This window comes from Myxocyprinus asiaticus, chromosome 8, assembly GCF_019703515.2.
Source record: "Myxocyprinus asiaticus isolate MX2 ecotype Aquarium Trade chromosome 8, UBuf_Myxa_2, whole genome shotgun sequence".
NCBI lineage: Eukaryota > Metazoa > Chordata > Actinopteri > Cypriniformes > Catostomidae > Myxocyprinus > Myxocyprinus asiaticus.
In genome coordinates this window covers 37,166,780-37,184,529 of record NC_059351.1, presented here as the reverse complement: position 1 = coordinate 37,184,529, position 17,750 = coordinate 37,166,780, and the positions used below count along the sequence as shown (strand labels likewise).

General features: G+C 41.7%; 1 protein-coding gene across 1 annotated transcript in view; it reads left to right on the top strand.

Moving 5' to 3' along the window:
• Positions 1-205: 205 nt before the first annotated feature.
• Positions 206-17,750, top strand: part of LOC127445451 (neuronal membrane glycoprotein M6-a) — a 107,350-nt gene continuing 89,805 nt past the window's right edge. Inside the window, exon 1 of the mRNA XM_051705538.1 lies at positions 206-264. Within this exon, the coding sequence (XP_051561498.1) occupies positions 261-264 (4 nt within the window). The 5' untranslated portion in view covers positions 206-260. The remainder of the gene's footprint in view (positions 265-17,750) is intronic.

The window sequence follows — 17,750 nt, the reverse complement described above, 5'->3', positions numbered from 1 at the left end:
CAATTTTTCAAGTTCTCTGTACTATGTTGCACTCTTTCGTTCTGATATTATATCGCGCTCATATTCAACAATTTAATTCCCGGCTTAAACCTTATACTAAGTGAATAAAGTTGGCATTGGTAAGTCTTCCCCGCCCGTTAGTGTTTATGACGTCGCCTCATCCAATAGTACTTACTGACCGCCGTTCTCTCCAGCCTCACACTGTGAGAAACTCTTGAACTGGGGACTTTTTCAGCGTTGGCGATCTCTTAGTCTCAAACATGGGTAAGTAATTTTGTCGTTTTAAAAAAGTTGGAGGAGGTGAAAGCTTAAAGATATTAACTTTAGGAAAGTAACTGGGAACTGTCATTTAACGATGACTGAAGTGCAAGTATGACCACTCAGTAATGGGAATGTCAGAACATTAAAGGTGCACGTTTTGTAAATATGTTGTCATCCCATCAAATGTGAAACTACTATTTCGATTCAACATGTTTCTCAACCAAACAAGGAGGATTTTTCCTTCTACATCTGAAAGTAATAGCTGAGAGTGATTCTTTATGAACTACACTATTAGGAAGAGGACGCAGGTGCAACAGAAGTGAAAGGGTATGTAGGTTTTTTTTTTCTTTCAGTTTGTTCTGGTATACTGTATGCAAGAAGTGTACACCCTGCCTTTCTCTACTGATAATGATAAGTAGACTGGTAAGCAGCACAAACTCATAATCAGATTATGGTGGTAGTCTCGTACCTGGTGCAGATGAGGAGAACCAACTTCTCATTCAGACACTGGGGAGATACCCATATTTGCTGTAACACATTGCAAACTACTTCATAAAGTTGGACAGAAAAGGGCTATCAATGGCTATCTGTGATGAACAATGCATTGACCTAAAAAAGATGTTTTCCAGAGACTGGGAAAACCCGAGGTCACCACATCCTGTTTTTGTTGTTTTTTCTCCTTCTTCTTCTGATACTACACAAATGGCAGAATAAGAGGGTGTTTACTGTCAGGAAAACTCTCCAAAACACAGGACATGTCATCAGCTACAGCACTAAGTGAAAATAGATGTACAGAAGTTTTTGGTTTCATCACTAATCAAATGCACCTTGTGTGTGCAGCACCGATGTACAGACAGCCTGCAACGATATCGATCACAGTGCCTTCAAAATGGAGAGGTCTGCTTCACAGCACAAATTGAATAGATTGTTTCTGGGCACACAGCAGGCTGTTCTTATCTTGGGTGCCAAGGCCAAAATCTAAGACACATACAATCACTAGAGTTAAAAAGCACTGTTGTTCTTGGGATCTCACTCCATGCACTGTTTACCAGTTATACTTGGAATATGAAAAATGACAACACTCGTTTGTGCTAAAGAAAGACTTTGTTGGAGTTCTCATTCATGGTGCCTGCTGATGGCCTGTTCCCTCTAATATATGCACAAAGTCACATGAGAGATAAATAGCCACATTATGTGTCTCTGTTTACAGCCTCCACCAAACATTCTCCTCTTGTGTGGAGGGGGTGGGGGGGGGGGGCTTTGATAATCCTGACAAGCTCTCTGTTTTTGTGAGACTGCCTTCCCTTCCCACCACCCTCACCTCTCTCTCCTTTCACTGGCTATTGGTTGGTCTAATAAGCAGAACATGAGTTTGGGTTTATGGGGTTCAGTGACTTAAAGCTGGAATGCTGTCTCCTAGGCCACAGCCATGTCCTAATACAGATGTCCAGTTAAAAGGTCAGCCTGTGCCTCTAGTGTGTGTATGTGTTTTTGTGTGAGGGTACAAGAGCAGATGTGTTGCACGCTCAAATCTATCAAAGGGAGGCACTGTCGGAAAGCAAGAAAAATTCTGAGAGTCAGTATTTGCTTTGTAGCCATATGGTAATTAATCAGATGCTAAATATGTTGCAAACATAGATTGTCTGCATGATACAGCTGTTTAACTGTGAAACAATGCTTTGCAGGTAGTGGGAGAGTATTTAACAAGAATAATAATAGGAGCAAATCAAAGCAAAAATAAATGAGCTGGCACAAAAACTGCTGATACCGTACTGGTGGCGGTGTCAAATGTGAACGTAGGTCGAAAGATCTGCTGTTGAAATCGGTCTGTGCTTTCTGAAATTCAAACCACTTCCCCCAGTGGCCGAAGCTAGAAGTGTTGTTCAATGCATGGGCTTGTGGAAGATCCACTTCCAGGTTAAATGTCCACAGTCGCGGCAAAAGTGAGTTTGTATTTTGAACTGTAAATGATGTAGGGCTGCACTATTAATCATATTTTAACACCAATCATGGTTTCTGCGACAACGGTCTGCGATATTGGTGAGCTAGCAAATATAAATTACAGACAGGTAAAGTTGCGAATTGTTGTTCATTTTCATTATAGGCTGTGTCTACGGACCAAATCATATTGCTCTTCCGAATTCCATTTTCACCTCAAATAATCTATCATGCTGTCTTCAGAAGTTCGACAATGACCAATCACTTTCAATCATGCTCTGAAATATGGAGCTGCAGACGTTTACACGTATTGTACAGTATGTCTTGTATGTGCGTTGTTCTGGGCCTTGTTTCCCAATAAGGATTGATTTTAGCAGTTTAGAGCGTTTTCTATGTTTGATTGATGAACATTCTTTATTTTTTACGTGCGTTTCCTAAAACTCCACTTAACATGAACGTGCGAGGACGCACTTTAAGTGCTACTTATGAGAGACACTGTCCATAAACGTGAAGTGCTGAAATGTGACCGGATAGTGCTGCTCATCATTCCAACTTCATTATATTTGTGCGTAACTTTTAAAAAATTTTGAAATTTAGCTTGCTGGAAATATTTAAAAATATTTTCTTAAATGTACAACTTAATTGCATTTTGTTTTGCAATAGTTTTGTGCAGAATGATAAATTTATTTTACACAATCACTGCTTCGTTCATGCATTTTAATATTTTGTTTAAAAAATTTGCTCTGTGGGTTGAGATTAAAGCTTCCAGGATCAGTGAAGTCAGCGGAGACTCTGTGTATGGTCCTGCTAATCACAAGCATTAATTGAATATAATGAGGTTCACCGTGTTATTGCGGAGTGCAAAATAAGGTGATGCGCGGAAGCTGCGCTTTAGGGACATTCACCAATAAAAGAGAGATCTGCTCTTTATTCCCAAAAGTGATAACAGTAACAGCAATGCTACACAATGTGTGGTACTACATAACGCGTGGTGCGGGCGAGAGCGCCCTTAGCTGTCAGAGAGGAAGAGGAGATGAGGATGAGGAGCCAATATACTATACGGACGATTTTCGTGCACGGCAGCAAGTTATTTACTTTTTTCATTCTCTCTCTGATTGTAATTTTTACAGTTCTCTGCAACAATCATGTCACCACTTTGTTGTTACCAACTAGTCCACAAGTAACTTTCTTTGTTTACTTATTCTTATTAATTTATCTGTTCATCCAATATTGACAAACCATTTTCTGCATTTTCAGCACTTACGATGCTTTTGGGAAACGAGACCCTGATCTGTTGTGTATTACACATCATCATGCAATGATTCAGCGGTCTCAGAGCAGTTTTGTGATTGATACACATGAATTCCATCTCATGCTCTGATTATGTATTAAACACAGAATGTGCTCTGGGCCTCGTTTCCCAAAAGCATCGTAAGCCTAAGTAGATCGTAGAATCCATCTTACGATTCATCTTGGTTTTGCGGCCCGTTTCCCGAAAGCATCATAACTTAAGTAGTACTTGAAAATGCTCATAGATTTACCAGTGCTCTGGAGTACTAGTACAGCACAAAGAGCATTGTAAGCACATAGACTTATGCAGACACCTGCAGGACAAATGCGAAATCACACCTGATACAATCTTAATACCTATGTCTACACTTTATGCTAAAACTTTAATATCAGGATACCTATGTTTTATTTATTTTTATTTTAACAGACAAGTCTAATAATAATAATAATAATAATAATAATAATAATAATAACGAAATGCATAAAATAGATAGTATATATATATATATATATATATATATATATATATATATATATATATATGGATGAATAGATTAATTAATAAACAAATAAAGTTATTTATATGGACTAGTTAGACTAGTTGGTAACAGCAAAGTGGTGACATGATTGATGCAGACAACTGTAAAAAGTCAATAACTGCATGAAAATCATCAGTATATATTGGCTCATCATCATGTCATGGAATGCAGAGGCAGGACCCAAAAGCAGAGTTAAAAAGGGGATTTATTTACAAAAACCAAAAACCAACATAAAGCTTCCAAAAGGGGGGAAACAGACATAAACAACCCCATAGGGCAAAATGAACAATCCAGGGCTAGGGCAGAGGGAAACGGGGAACCAGGACCAACCGGACAGGGATGGGATGAAGAACAATCAAGACCGACCGACTGGATCACACTAGACACACTAGACTGACTGGGAAACAAGACGAACTGGCACTGGACAACAAACACGAGGAGACTAAAACAGGGAGAGAAATCAACAGGTTAACAAGACAGGGCAGGTGTGACTAATAAATTAATAATGGGCAAACAAGGAGGCAGGGTATGATGTAAGACAGAGAGAGACACGTGGCAATACAGAAACAAAAAACAAAGCCACGTGCTCTCACAAGACAACAAAACACCCGAATGGTATGAGCGTACATCGCCAAGACAATGAAGCAATATACGCCCATGCCAACCGACAAACAAGACGAGAGAATCACACTAAACGAAGCCTGAGCGTACATCGCGAGGCAAACGCCACACGATGCACGCAACAGGCGACAAAAATAAGACAGAACACCGTTCGGCAACACACACATGACACCTTAGACCAAAGTGACCAAACCTCAGCACAACACGAAGACAGCTTGTGACCCGGGCGCGCAACCTGAGCGCGACGAGCACCCGTGTTCACGAGAGACCGACAAACTATTGACATGAGTGCATGCTGCCAATATGACATAAGCGCGATGCACCCACGTCAATAACAGACAGACATGGAGCACAAGTGTCCGGATCCTGACAGACCGAATCTGAACCAGACAGGAAGTCAGGATCCAGACAACGTGCTCCAGACATGAAACAAGACAGACCAAAGAGCGCACAGCAGGGAATACAAACAAAACCGTGTGCTCACACAAAGGCAGACAACAAAACACAAGACGGACATGGGACGATAATGCCATGGTCCTGTCAGACAAAAACCCAGACTGACAGAGTGACAGGACCGTGACACATCCTTGTCTCCACTTCCAATCTGACACTCAAAGGTGCTTTCACCAACACTACAAATTGTGTCACACCACACATGCAGCATTGCTGTCACCGTTATCAGTTTTGGGAGTAAATAGCAGACCTCTGCTTTATTGGTGAATGTCCCTAAAGCGCATCTTCAAATGTCTTATTTTGCAGTGCATGATAACACGGTGAACCTCGTAATATTCAATTAATGTTTGTAATTAGCAGGATCATACAAGTAATTTTTATTTCTATAGCACCTTTCTAGAACAGATGTCACAAAGTGCTTAATATCCACAATATAAAAACAAGGAAGCATAAAAAAAATAAAAATAAATAATAAAAAAAAAAAACAGAAAACAAAAACAAAGACAAAACAAACAAATTAGACAAAAGCAATTTTAAACAAGTGGGTTTTTAGCTGCTTTTTAAAAATGACCACAGAGTCCACAGATCTTAAATCCAAAGGGAGAGCATTCCACAAAGGGCCTCCTCTGTCTTCACTAATTCTGGAAGCTTTCATATCGAAAGAAATTTGTGAAAACGAAATATTACACATGCACTCCTGATTATGGAAGCAGATTGTGTAAAAGAAATAGATCGTTCTGCACAAAATTATTGTAAAACAATATGTAAATATGTAGTTAATTAGGTCGAATATTTCAGAAAATATTTTTAAACAAATATTAGCGAGGTAAATTACAAATTATTGTAAAGTTACACACAAATATAATTAAGTTACAATGACGAGCAGCACTGTATGGTCACATTTCAGCACTGTCACACGGACAGCGACTCTCTTAAGTAGCACTTAAAGTGTGTCCTTGCTCGTTCATGTTAAGTGCAGTTTTGGGAAATGCACGTAAAAAATAATGAACTTTCGTAGAATTGCTTGTAGAAAATGCTCTTAACCGCTAATATCAATCGTTACTGGAAAACGAGGCCCTGTTCGGTTTATGTGCAACACGTACACTGACTGTGCTATATTTATATTAGAGCTGTCAGTAGATACATTTTTTTTAATCGCGATTAATCTCTTGATTTTTCATAGTTAATCACGATTAATCTCAGATTTTAAAAGCGCCCTCCACGGGAGAACATGCTATGCAGCAGGCTTGTAAGAATTTACATGCTTATGTGGTAAAATGCTGACTTACAAAAGACGCAAAGAACTTTTGTCACAAGTCCCATCAGCGTTTGTTTTATAAAAGGTCCTTTCTCCAGCACGGACTCACTGTTGTGTGTTTGTTTGTTGTGTGTATTCGAGTGTAATGTCCCCGCTGGACACATCGCAAGGGTACCGCCCTCTAACCAGTGTTCAGAACTCACACGGAACTGAATAAAATATCAGAATAAAATGTCAAATAGCTACACGCCTTAATCACGATTAAGAAAAAATGTACACATAATACATTTTAAATTAATCACTGATAGCACTAATTTAATAATAAATTTATATTTATTTCAATAACGCATTTGCGTAATTCCAAAAATGTTTGGCCATTACAAGTTTCTAAACAAATCTAAAGTAGGCACCAGGGATTTGTGGACCGAGGAGGACATAAGAGCATTTCTACGTGTCTGAAAGCAGGAGTGCAAAGCTGTTGTCAACATAAACTAAACAGAAACAACAACACACACTTCCTTCAGTTTTCCGCAAAAATAAAGGCTTAATACCATATAGCAATGCCGCATGCTAAATTATTACGGAAATATACTCTCTCTTTTAGAAATGATATCTAACAAGTGGCAGTGATTTTTCTTTCTTTCTTTTTTTTTTTTTTTTTTGTCCAAAGCGTGCAGCCCTGTAATATAAAAAATATAAAAAATATCTAAAATGACAGAATAATAGTGATAAATAATCGTGATTAAAATTTTGAGCAGAATAGTCGGGATTATCATTTTAACCATTATCATGCAGCCCTAAAATTATGTAATATAGTCAAAATGAATGCATATTTTATTAACTTAAACCCTAACCCAAAACCCAACCCTAAACTTAGCCGTAAGTGGAGAAAAAAATTATAATTTTAGAGCGACGATGCAACCTCTAAATTGCACAGACCATTTTTTATGTGAATGCAATTACTTCTGGTTTCCATGGGACAACAACCCATGTCTCTGAGGCTACTTGTGAAATGCACCAGTGGGAAAGATGCTCACATTTGAGTTGATGCAAAAATGTCAGTAATTCGGCAGCATGGAGTTGATTACAGGGTACATGAACATTCGGAAGCAATATGTAAATTTTCCTTTAGAAAAATGCTTATTATGTATGTGCCAAATTTGACCTAGCTGGCGCTGGAAGACATTCTCTTTTGGTGCTTTTGTGTTTTGGTGTTTAAGACATGGAGAAGTCATTGTTCCCTTACTGTATACATTTATGGAAGAAGTGACTGCATGGAAATGTTTCCCCTTTCCTTCACCATTTCCTGTGTTGAATGACAAAGGGAAAATTTTAAAAACTGACAATATATCCTCAAAGCTGGCCAAATATGTGAAAACTGGCTTGTGTCCCACATATTTTATTTCTTTACCCTCTTCTGAGATATGCCGTTTAATATTTCCAAAGGAATAATAAACAGTCCTCAGAAGAGATGAGAGTTTAGTTTGGATTTAACCACTCTCACTTTTCCTTGTTATTCATCCCCCCTTCTGAGACTGAGGTTTTCATTTATTCTGGTTGAAAACAAATCTGCTGGCTCGTGCAAACACAGCAGTGGATCTTGAGGCAGTAAGTGATTTCTCTAGTGCAGTATAAGAACCTTCCTCTTGAAATCCTCCTAATGATACTTTATGGGCACACAGAAAACTCAAGGGGTTTGAATACCTGAGCAATATTTATATAATATAGTCCCAAAGCAAAAATAGCATAAGAATGTGTTTAATAATCACACATACAGTATACAGTATAAGTGTGGATGGTGACTAAGCTATGACTAATCTAAGATCTGCAAATTAATTAATTTGGCACTTTCTTGAATGCCACATTTCTGCTAAAACCATGCTTTAAGAGTGAAAAGATTTTGGTGTTAAAAGAATAGTTAACCAAAAAATTATAATATTGTCATCATTTACTCAACCTTATGCCATCTCAAACTCAAATGACTTTCTCTCTTCTGAGAAACACAAACAAAGATATTTTGATGGAGACGAGGTGTCTTTATCCATGCAATGCAAGGCAATGGGGTTGAAAACTTTCAAGCTCCAAAAAGGACATAAAGGCAACATAAAGGTAATCCATACAGTTTGAGCGGTTTAATCCATGTCTTCTGAAGTGATACATTCCATTTTGGTTGAGAAACAGACCAAAATTAAGAGGTCTAGGAAAAAGGAGTTACATTAAATTTATATACAGGCTACTGAAAGTCTACTGAATATTTGTTGAAACACTGTTTACTAGCTATAGCAATCCAGTTGATATGTCACTTATAGTCAGTTAAATATCTATTTGAGACCATCAAAATAAAGTGTAGCCCATTTGGTGATTCTAATGGTGTAAAAATTAACACTTCAGGTTTAAAAATCACCTCAGAGGAGTACATTAGATAGACGGCTGAGCAGACAGACCAAAAGACGTAACATTATTGATCCCTGAAGGGATCTTAAGTTAGAGCTTAAGTTGTCTTTAGAGCTTTAGACATTTATGCAACTATGCATAGTGTATAAACCAGTAAAAAATAATGGGAGGCATATCATGGTTTGCGGTGAATTCCTACTGTCTGACAGTCTAGAGATGCAGAGGCTTTTGTGAAAATTAGACCCTGGAGAAGTATCAGCTTCTGATGGGAAATACAGACATCTGTGCTTGGAGCACATACGTCTTTTGTACAGTAGTCTTTCTGCTTACTGATTTTAGTCAATGGCCAGAATACATCAAATTTCTTTGAGCTGGAGATATGAATGGAAACTCCTTGCTTGCAGAGCCTAAAGCTATAATGTGTTTTGATCTAACCCTGTCAGTTCACCTCTGAGTTCATTTTGATTGAGAACAGAATTATTATCCATTCTTTTTCTTTTGGTCTTCTTCTGTCCATTGTATTCTTTTTTTTATTATATAGCTGATGTTTATGAATATGTTACTCTCACTCATGATCCAAGAAGTAGTTTGCTCCATTGTATCTTCTAGTTCTTGGTATTTGTAATCTTAAAGACTTTGGGTGTAGCCAATTCCATTGTGTTGTGACCTGGCCTCTCTATTCAATCCCCTGCAGAATCCATGCAATGTGACGCAACCGCCTGACCTTTCAGCCTGTACAATAGCTACTGTAGCAACGCTTCACAATGGTACATGCTGAAACAGAAGTTTCAATATTAGTCAAGACACATCTTGGATCTGTGTTTGCATCAGTCCTCAGTTGGTCAGTTACTCTTTAGTCATTTCTATCTCATTCTTCAGTGAGGAATTTATATTCAGAATTGTTGAACTTTGAAGAGCACAGAATGACTTTGGCTAACTAGATTTTTATGATGGGGAGGTCAGAATTCAGTAAAGGGTGAGGGTCTCTCACTCTTTCTCTCTCTCTCTCTCTACACACACACACACACACACACACACACACATACACTGCTTATGCACTACTTTCTTTGCTGAAAGATACTGGGTTGTCTCGAGATGTTTAGATATGATTCATAACAATAGCTGGGTTTTTAAGTACTAGTATTTTTTTTCAAACTCCATGTGTACTTTCCAAGCCTTGTCAGTGAATTACATGAATCACAGTGTTTGCTCTTTCTTTTTGCCTGACAAAAAGATACTCTTTACTTATGTGCCTTTATTCATGTTAAATGTCAGATTACCGCTTTGCAGCTTGCCTGTTTACATTCACTCTGTTTACTGGGGAATTGCACTCCATGGACCTTATTCACAGTAGCGCTATCTTTTTATTTCTTGACATGAATGACAACGAGTCTGTGAGGGATAGAGTATCTTCAATGGGTTGTACTGTTACTTAAAAATTGTTTTGGATCGATCCACTGATGAAAGATTATAGTTAACAATAAAACTCCAGAAAACATAAGTTGTGTAAAATTAGATGTTATCTAGGAGTTTTCTGATAGCTTTAGTACATTTCATTGAAGTGTCTGGGCTGCCCGGCCGCGGAAACGCAGAAGGAAAAGGGGAAATAGAGCCGGCGTTCTCATCAGAGTTCTCATCACGTCGTGCAAATCGACCCCCGCTACCCAGTATTCTACTGGAAAATGTTCAGTCTCTGGACAACAAGCTCTGTGAGCTGAGAGTGCGGATCTCTTTCCAACGAGAGACGAGGGACTGCTGCATTATCTGCCTTACGGAAACTTGTCTGCAGAGATTCCAGATTCAGCCATCGAACCTGCGGGGTTCTCCGTGCACCAAGCGGACAGAGCGAAAGACCTCTCAGGTAAAAGCAGAGGTGGTGGTGTATGTTTTATGATCAACAAATCCTGGTGTGATCAGAGGAACGAACATTCTATCAAGTCTTTCTGCTCTCCTGATCTGGAATTTCTCATGCTTCTGTGTTGACCATTCTGGCTACCGAAGGAAATCACAGCGGTCATTATCACTGCTGTGTACATCCCGCCACAAGCCGACACAAACCGGGCACTCAAGGAACTGTATGGGAGTATAAGTGAGCAGGACACCGCGCATCCTGAGGCTGCATTCATTGTGACCGGGGACTTTAACAAAGCCAGTTTCAAATCAATCGCACCAAAATACCACCAACATATCAGTTTCAACACACGAGGGGACTGGGTTTTGGACCATTGCTACTCTCCCTTCCGGGATGGCTACAAATCCCTCCCCCGCCCACCATTTGGCAAATCAGACCACTCTTCCATTCTCCTTCTGCCCGCTTACAGGCAGAAAATGAAACAGGAAGCACCCACCCTCAGAATGATCCAGTGCTGGTTGGACCAATCAGATTCTACACTACAAGACTGTTTTGATCACGCGGACTGGGTGATGTTCCGGTCCGCCTCTGATGAAGACATCTAGGTTTATGCTGATAGCGTAACGTGTTTCATCAGAAAGTGCATAGAGGACTTTGTTTCAACCAAAACAATACGGATCTACCCTAACCAGAAACCATGGGTTAACAGCGATGTTCGTGCGGCACTTAATGCGTGGACCTCCGCTTTTAATTCCGGTAATGCGGAGGAGCATAAACAAGCCAGTTATGCCCTCCGCAAAGCTATCAGAGCAGCAAAATGGCAGAACAGGGAGAAGATTGAAGGACAGTTCAACACCACCGATTATAGAAGCATGTGGAAGGGAATTAATATCATCTCGGACTACAAAGGGAATAAAAACTCCGCCGTGAACACTGCTGCCTCTCTCCCAGATGAGCTTAATACTTTTTATGCTCGTTTCAAGGGAAATAACACTGCCCTCGCGGAGAGAGCTCTCGTGGCCGAAGCTACAGAGGTTACTTCGCTCTCTGTCTCTGTAGCGGATGTAACCCGATCCTTCCGACAGGTGAATATCCGTAAAGCTGCGGGTCCTGGGCCACATCATCAGAGGGTGCGCTGGCTGGTGTTTTTACAGACATTTTCAACCTTTCCCTCTCCTTGTCTATAGTCCCCAGATGCTTCAAAAATATCCACCATTGTGTCTGTACCAAAGCAATCCAAAATCACTTGCTTAAATAACTGGCGTCCTGTTGCTCTGACCCCCATCATCAGCAAATGCTTTGAGAGGCTAATCAGAGATTACATCTGCTCTGTGCTGCCTGCCTCACTGGACCCATTGCAGTTTGCATACCACAACAACAGCTCCACTGATGATGCCATTGCATCTACACTACACACTGCTCTCTCCCACCTGGAAAAAAAGGAACGCTTCTGTGAGAATGCTGTTTGTAGACTACAGCTCAGCATTCAACACCATAGTGCCCTCCAAGCTTGATGAGAAACTCCGGGCTCTGGGCTTAAAGAGCTCGCTGTACAGCTGGATCCTGGACTTCCTGTCAAGCAGAAGCCAGGTGGTTAGAATGGGCAGCAACATCTCCTCATCACTGACCCTCAACACTGGAGCCCCGCAGGGCTGTGTTCTCAGCCCACTCCTGTATTCCCTGTACACACATGACTGTGTGGAAACACACAGCTCCAATGCTATCATTAAGTTTGCTGATGATACGACGGTGGTAGGTCTGATCACTGACAATGATGAAACAGCCTACAGAGAGGAGGTGCACACTCTGACACACTGGTGTCAGGAGCACAACCTCTCCCCTAATGTCAGTAAGACCAAGGAGCTTGTGGTGGACTTCAGGAGAAAAGACAGAGAACACAGCCCCATCACCATCAATGGAGCACCGGTAGAGAGAGTCAGCAGCTTCAAGTTCCTTGGTGTCCACATCACAGAGGAACTCACATGGTTCATCCACACTGAGGCCGTTGTGAAGAAGGCTTATCAGCACCTCTTCTTCCTGAGACGGCTGAGGAAGTTTGGAATGAACCACCACATCCTCACATGGTTCTACACCAGCACTGTAGAGAGCATCCTGACTGGCTGCATCACTGCCTGGTACAGCAATAGCACCACCCACAACCGCAAAGCCCTGCAAAAGTGGTGCAAACTGCCAGACACATCATCGGAGGTGAGCTTCCCTCCCTCCAGGACATATATACCAGGCGGTGTGTGAATAAAGCTTGGAGGATCATCAGAGACTCCAGCCACCTGAGCCATGGGCTGCTCTCACTGCTACCATCAGGCAGGCGGTATCGCAGCATCAGGACCCGCACCAGCCGACTTCATGACAGCTTCTTCCCCCAAGCAATCAGACTTTTGATCTCTCACGATCAACATACATCAGCACTGCACTTTATTAATCTTATTATCTCACACCGGACTGTCATAAATTATATTCTCTCTTAACAACACACTGGCAACTGACTATCAACCGACAGCCTGAATGTCAATACAGTACAATACAACCTACTGTATATTTTATATATACTTTATATTTTTATTGTATGTGTATTCTATATTATGTGTATGTGTGTTCTATATTGTGTGTATTGTATACTGTACATTGTATATTATTATTGTGTTGTGTAATTATGTGTATATTAGATATGTAAATTGTGTTGTGTAAATCTGATATTTATTGTAAATTGGTATATGTCTTATCACTGTCATGACTGCTATGTTGCTTGGAACTGCACCCAAGACTTTCACCCACTGCATATGGTTGTGTGACAATAAAAGTGATTGATTTGATTTATCTGTTGTCTCTGATGTTCCCATTGCCATGCATGATGTTTATGATCTGCTTGACTGGATTTGGAAAGGAAGAACCATGAGTGTGTCATCTTACAAGCAGTAGGAGGTGGACAGATAAACAAAAACATGTCTGGGAAAATTATTTTTCTGTTCAGAGACCAGTTTGACCCTAGATTTGTTTGTAGTAGAGGGCTTAAATGGTTAACTTAGTTCATCCGAAATGAAAATTTTGTCATCATTTACTCAAATTATTGTACCAAACCCACATGACTTTCTTCTGCGGAACACGAAAGGAGCTCTTAGGCAGTCACTATAGGGATATTTTTTTTCCATACAATGAAATTCAATCGTGAACGAGGCTGTCATTCTTCCAAAGATTTCTTTTTATGTTCCTCGAAGGTTATACATGTTTGGAACGCATGATGTGGTAAGTAATGATGACAGAAGTTTCATTTTGGCTGAACTAACCCTTTAATACGCTGTAAGAAACCCTTCGACCTACACAACATCAGTGGTTGTAATGTAACAATAGTAACAATGTAAGTACAAATACTGTGCTACTGTTCTGTTCTACTGTACTGTAGTATACTGTACCTTCAAAATTTGTACTTTCATGAGTATTACATTTTTTTTGTGCAACTTTTACTTTGTTATATTTTTTGTCCAAATAAATAATTTTTAATCTGATACAGACACTCTTGTTACTCGTTACACTGATTGCAAGTTTGTTTAATTCATTTTGGGGAAAATAGAGCAGAGAGTATCTTATAAACAGAGTGCCATGTGTTTGATTGACAGCAGCAGAGCAAGCACTAGACACCCAGGGTATGCACTCGTGAAGTCTGCGTCAGACCAGCGTGGTGTGCTTTTATGAAGGACTAGTGAAGAAGGTCTGAAGTTAAATAAGCCTAAATCTCCTTCCAAACGCATGTTGTGGAATAATGACAGTAGGTGTTTTTACTCCATGATTTAGCGTACACCCAAAAATTAGAATTCTCTCATAATTTACTCACCCTCATGCCATCCCAGATGTGTATGACTTTCTTTCTTCTGCCATACACAAATTATGATTTTTACAAGAATATTTCTGCTCTTTAGGTCCATACTACGAAGCCCCTAAGAGGACAGAACTGTTTTTTCTGAAATAGTTTTGTGTGCCCTCGCAGTAAGTTTTGCATTCTCTTGCAAAAGTTTGCATTCCCTCGCAATAGTTTTACGTTCCTTTGCAATAAGTTTTGCGTGCCCTCGCAATAGTTTTGCGTTCCTTTGCAATAAGTTTTGTGTTCCCTCGAAGTTTTGCATTCCCTCGCAATAAGTTTTGCATTCCCTCGCAATAAGTTTTGCGTGCCCTCACAATATGGTTACTGTAGTAAAACCATGGTAAATTTATTCAGAGGGAATGCAAAACTATTGTGAGGGAACGCAAACTATTGCGAGAGAATGCAAACTATTGCGAGAGAACGCAATTTATTATTATTTATTTTTTTTCAGAAAAATAATTCCTGCCCTGTCCTTATGGGCTTCGTACCATACAATGCAAGTTGATGGGTGCCAAAATTGTGATGCTACAAAAAGCACATAAATACATCATAAAAGTAATCCACACCACTCCAGTGTTCAGTATATGAAGGTCTACTAAACCGTTATATGAGGCATTGGGAAGTTCGATTCATTTTAGTGGTTTGTTCAGAGGATTTATGTACATGAACAGTATTAAAGGACAATACATTTTCAGAATAACCTACACATTATTTTACATGTTCCTATTTGTTGCTGAATATTTAGTTAAATGCTGCTGTTCACCACTGTTGTCATGTGTATTTTGTTGATTCATGTCTTTTATTTTGAAAAGTTTAGTTCCTGTTCCCTTGTCATGTGATTTCATGTTTTCCTTCCATGTTCATGTGTCATGTTTTCATTGGTTTATTGTTTAATTGTCTTGTTATCAGTTCTGTTTGTTCATTGGTTTATGTTCCTCCATGTCCATGTATTTAAGCCTCATGTTTTCCATTGTGTCTTTGTCAATTATTGAATGTGAATGTATGTGTTTGGTATGCTGTTATCAAGTCAAGATAAGTCAAGCCATGCCATGCCATGCCATGCCATAGTCAAGTCTAATCTAATCTAATCTAATCTAATCTAATCTAATCTAATCTAGTCTAGTCTAGTCTAGTCCATGTCCATGTCAATGTCCATGTTTTGTTTTGTAGTCAGGATTATTGGTTCTCAATTTGTAAATAAACCGCACTTGGGTTCTTCTCATCATCATCATCGTCTTCATCATTGCCAGCACTGCCAGCATCGTTACAGAAATACTTGACCAGCCGTTTTTGCTCATACGGCTACGTCAGGGGAATCGTCCCCTGGAGGACTATGTTGAGGACTTCTGCGCTCTAGTCTGCCAGGTGAACTTTAATGAGGTTGCCCTCAAAGACATTTTCAGATTTGGATTAAGTGAGCCGATCTTCTCCTTGATGCCTGGCGGTCACAGTTCCCTCAGCCTGGCTCAATATATCGACCTCGCCCTACAGATCATTGGTTCCATGTTCACTGTGGGGGAGGCAGATGCCGAGCCAGAGTTCCACGACATGGCCACTGCCGTGCCAGAGTTTCACGACATGGCCGCCGCCGAGCCAGAGTTCCACGACATGGCCGCCGCCGAGCCAGAGGTCCACGACATTGCCGCCGCCGAGCCAGAGGTCCACGACATGGCTGCTGCCGAGCCAGCGTTTCACGTAATGGCCGCCAAGCCAGAGTTCCTCATCATGGTCGCTGAGCTAGCGCCATCTTTTGCTCCATGCCATGTCACAGCAATGCCTCAGCCTGCTCCATGCCACGTCACAGCAACGTCTCAGCCTGCTCCATGCCACATCACAGCAACGCCTCTGCCTGCACCATGCCACGTCACAGCAACGCCTCCACCTGCTCCATGCCACGTCACAGCAACGCCCCAGCCTGCTCCATGCCACGTCACAGCAACGCCTCAGCCTGCTCCATGCCACGTCACAGCAACGCCTCAGCCTGCTCCATGCCACGTCACAGCAACGCCTCAGCCTGCTCCATGCCACGTCACAGCAACGCCTCAGCCTGCTCCATGCCATGTCACAGCAACGCCCCAGCCTGCTCCATGCCACGTCACAGCAACGCCTCAGCCTGCTCCATGCCACGTCACAGCAACGCCCCAGCCTGCTTCATGCCACGTCACAGCAACGCCTCCAGCCTGCTCCATGCCACGTCACAGCAACATCTCAGCCTGCTCCATGCCACGTCACAGCAACGCCTCAGCCTGCTCCATGCCACGTCACAGCAATGCCTCAGCCTGCTCCATGCCACATCACAGCAATGCCTCCAGCCTGCTCCATGCCACGTCACAGCAATGCCTCAGCCTGCTCCATGCCACGTCACAGCAATGCCTCAGCCTGCTTCATGCCACATCACAGCAACGCCTCCACCTGCTCCATGCCACGTCACAGCAATGCCTCAGCCTGCTCCATGCCCTGCTTTGGCCCTCCAACCCTGCCTGGACCCTCCGAGCCCTGGACTTCGACTTGGCCTGTCGGTCCCTCGACATTGCCTCAGCTCGGCGTTTCCTTGGCTCCACTATGGTCCTTCAGCCTGTCGGCTTTGCCGGGGTCCCTCGTCCCTCCGGCTCCTCCTTGGTCTGTCTGTCACCTGGCTCTGCTTTGGCTCTCCAATCCTCTGTTTGTGCCTTGTCCCTCCGATCTGTCAGCTCCACCGGGGCCTCCTTCCCTATGGATCCACCTTGGTCCTCAGTCCCACCGGCTCCACCTCAGCCTTCCAATCCCCCAGCTCTGCCTTGCTCCTCTGAGCCTCCAGCACCGCCTTGGTTCTCCCTGCCATCGGCTCCACCCTGGCCCTTTGAGTCTTCGGCTACTCTCCAGGCACCAAGTTCCATGGCTCCGCCCCTCGAGCCTCTCATGGCTCCAATCCCCACGGACTTTGCCTTGGTCCCATGCCCCTCGCCCTCTCTCGCCACCTCCCATGCCTCAAGACATCCCCCCTCCAGCTCCCTACAGAACTTTGGAACTTTGTAATGTTTTTTGTGTTTGTTCTTGTGTTGGGGTGTCGGGAGCCACCCCTAAGTGGGGGGATATGTCATGTGTATTTTGTTGATTCATGTCTTTTATTTTGAAAAGTTTAGTTCCAGTTCCCTTGTCATGTGATTTCATGTTTTCTCTCCATGTTCATGTGTCATGTTTTCATTGGTTTATTGTTTAATTATCTTGTTATCAGTTCTGTTTTTTCATTGGTTTATGTTCCCCCATGTCCATGTATTTAAGCCTCATGTT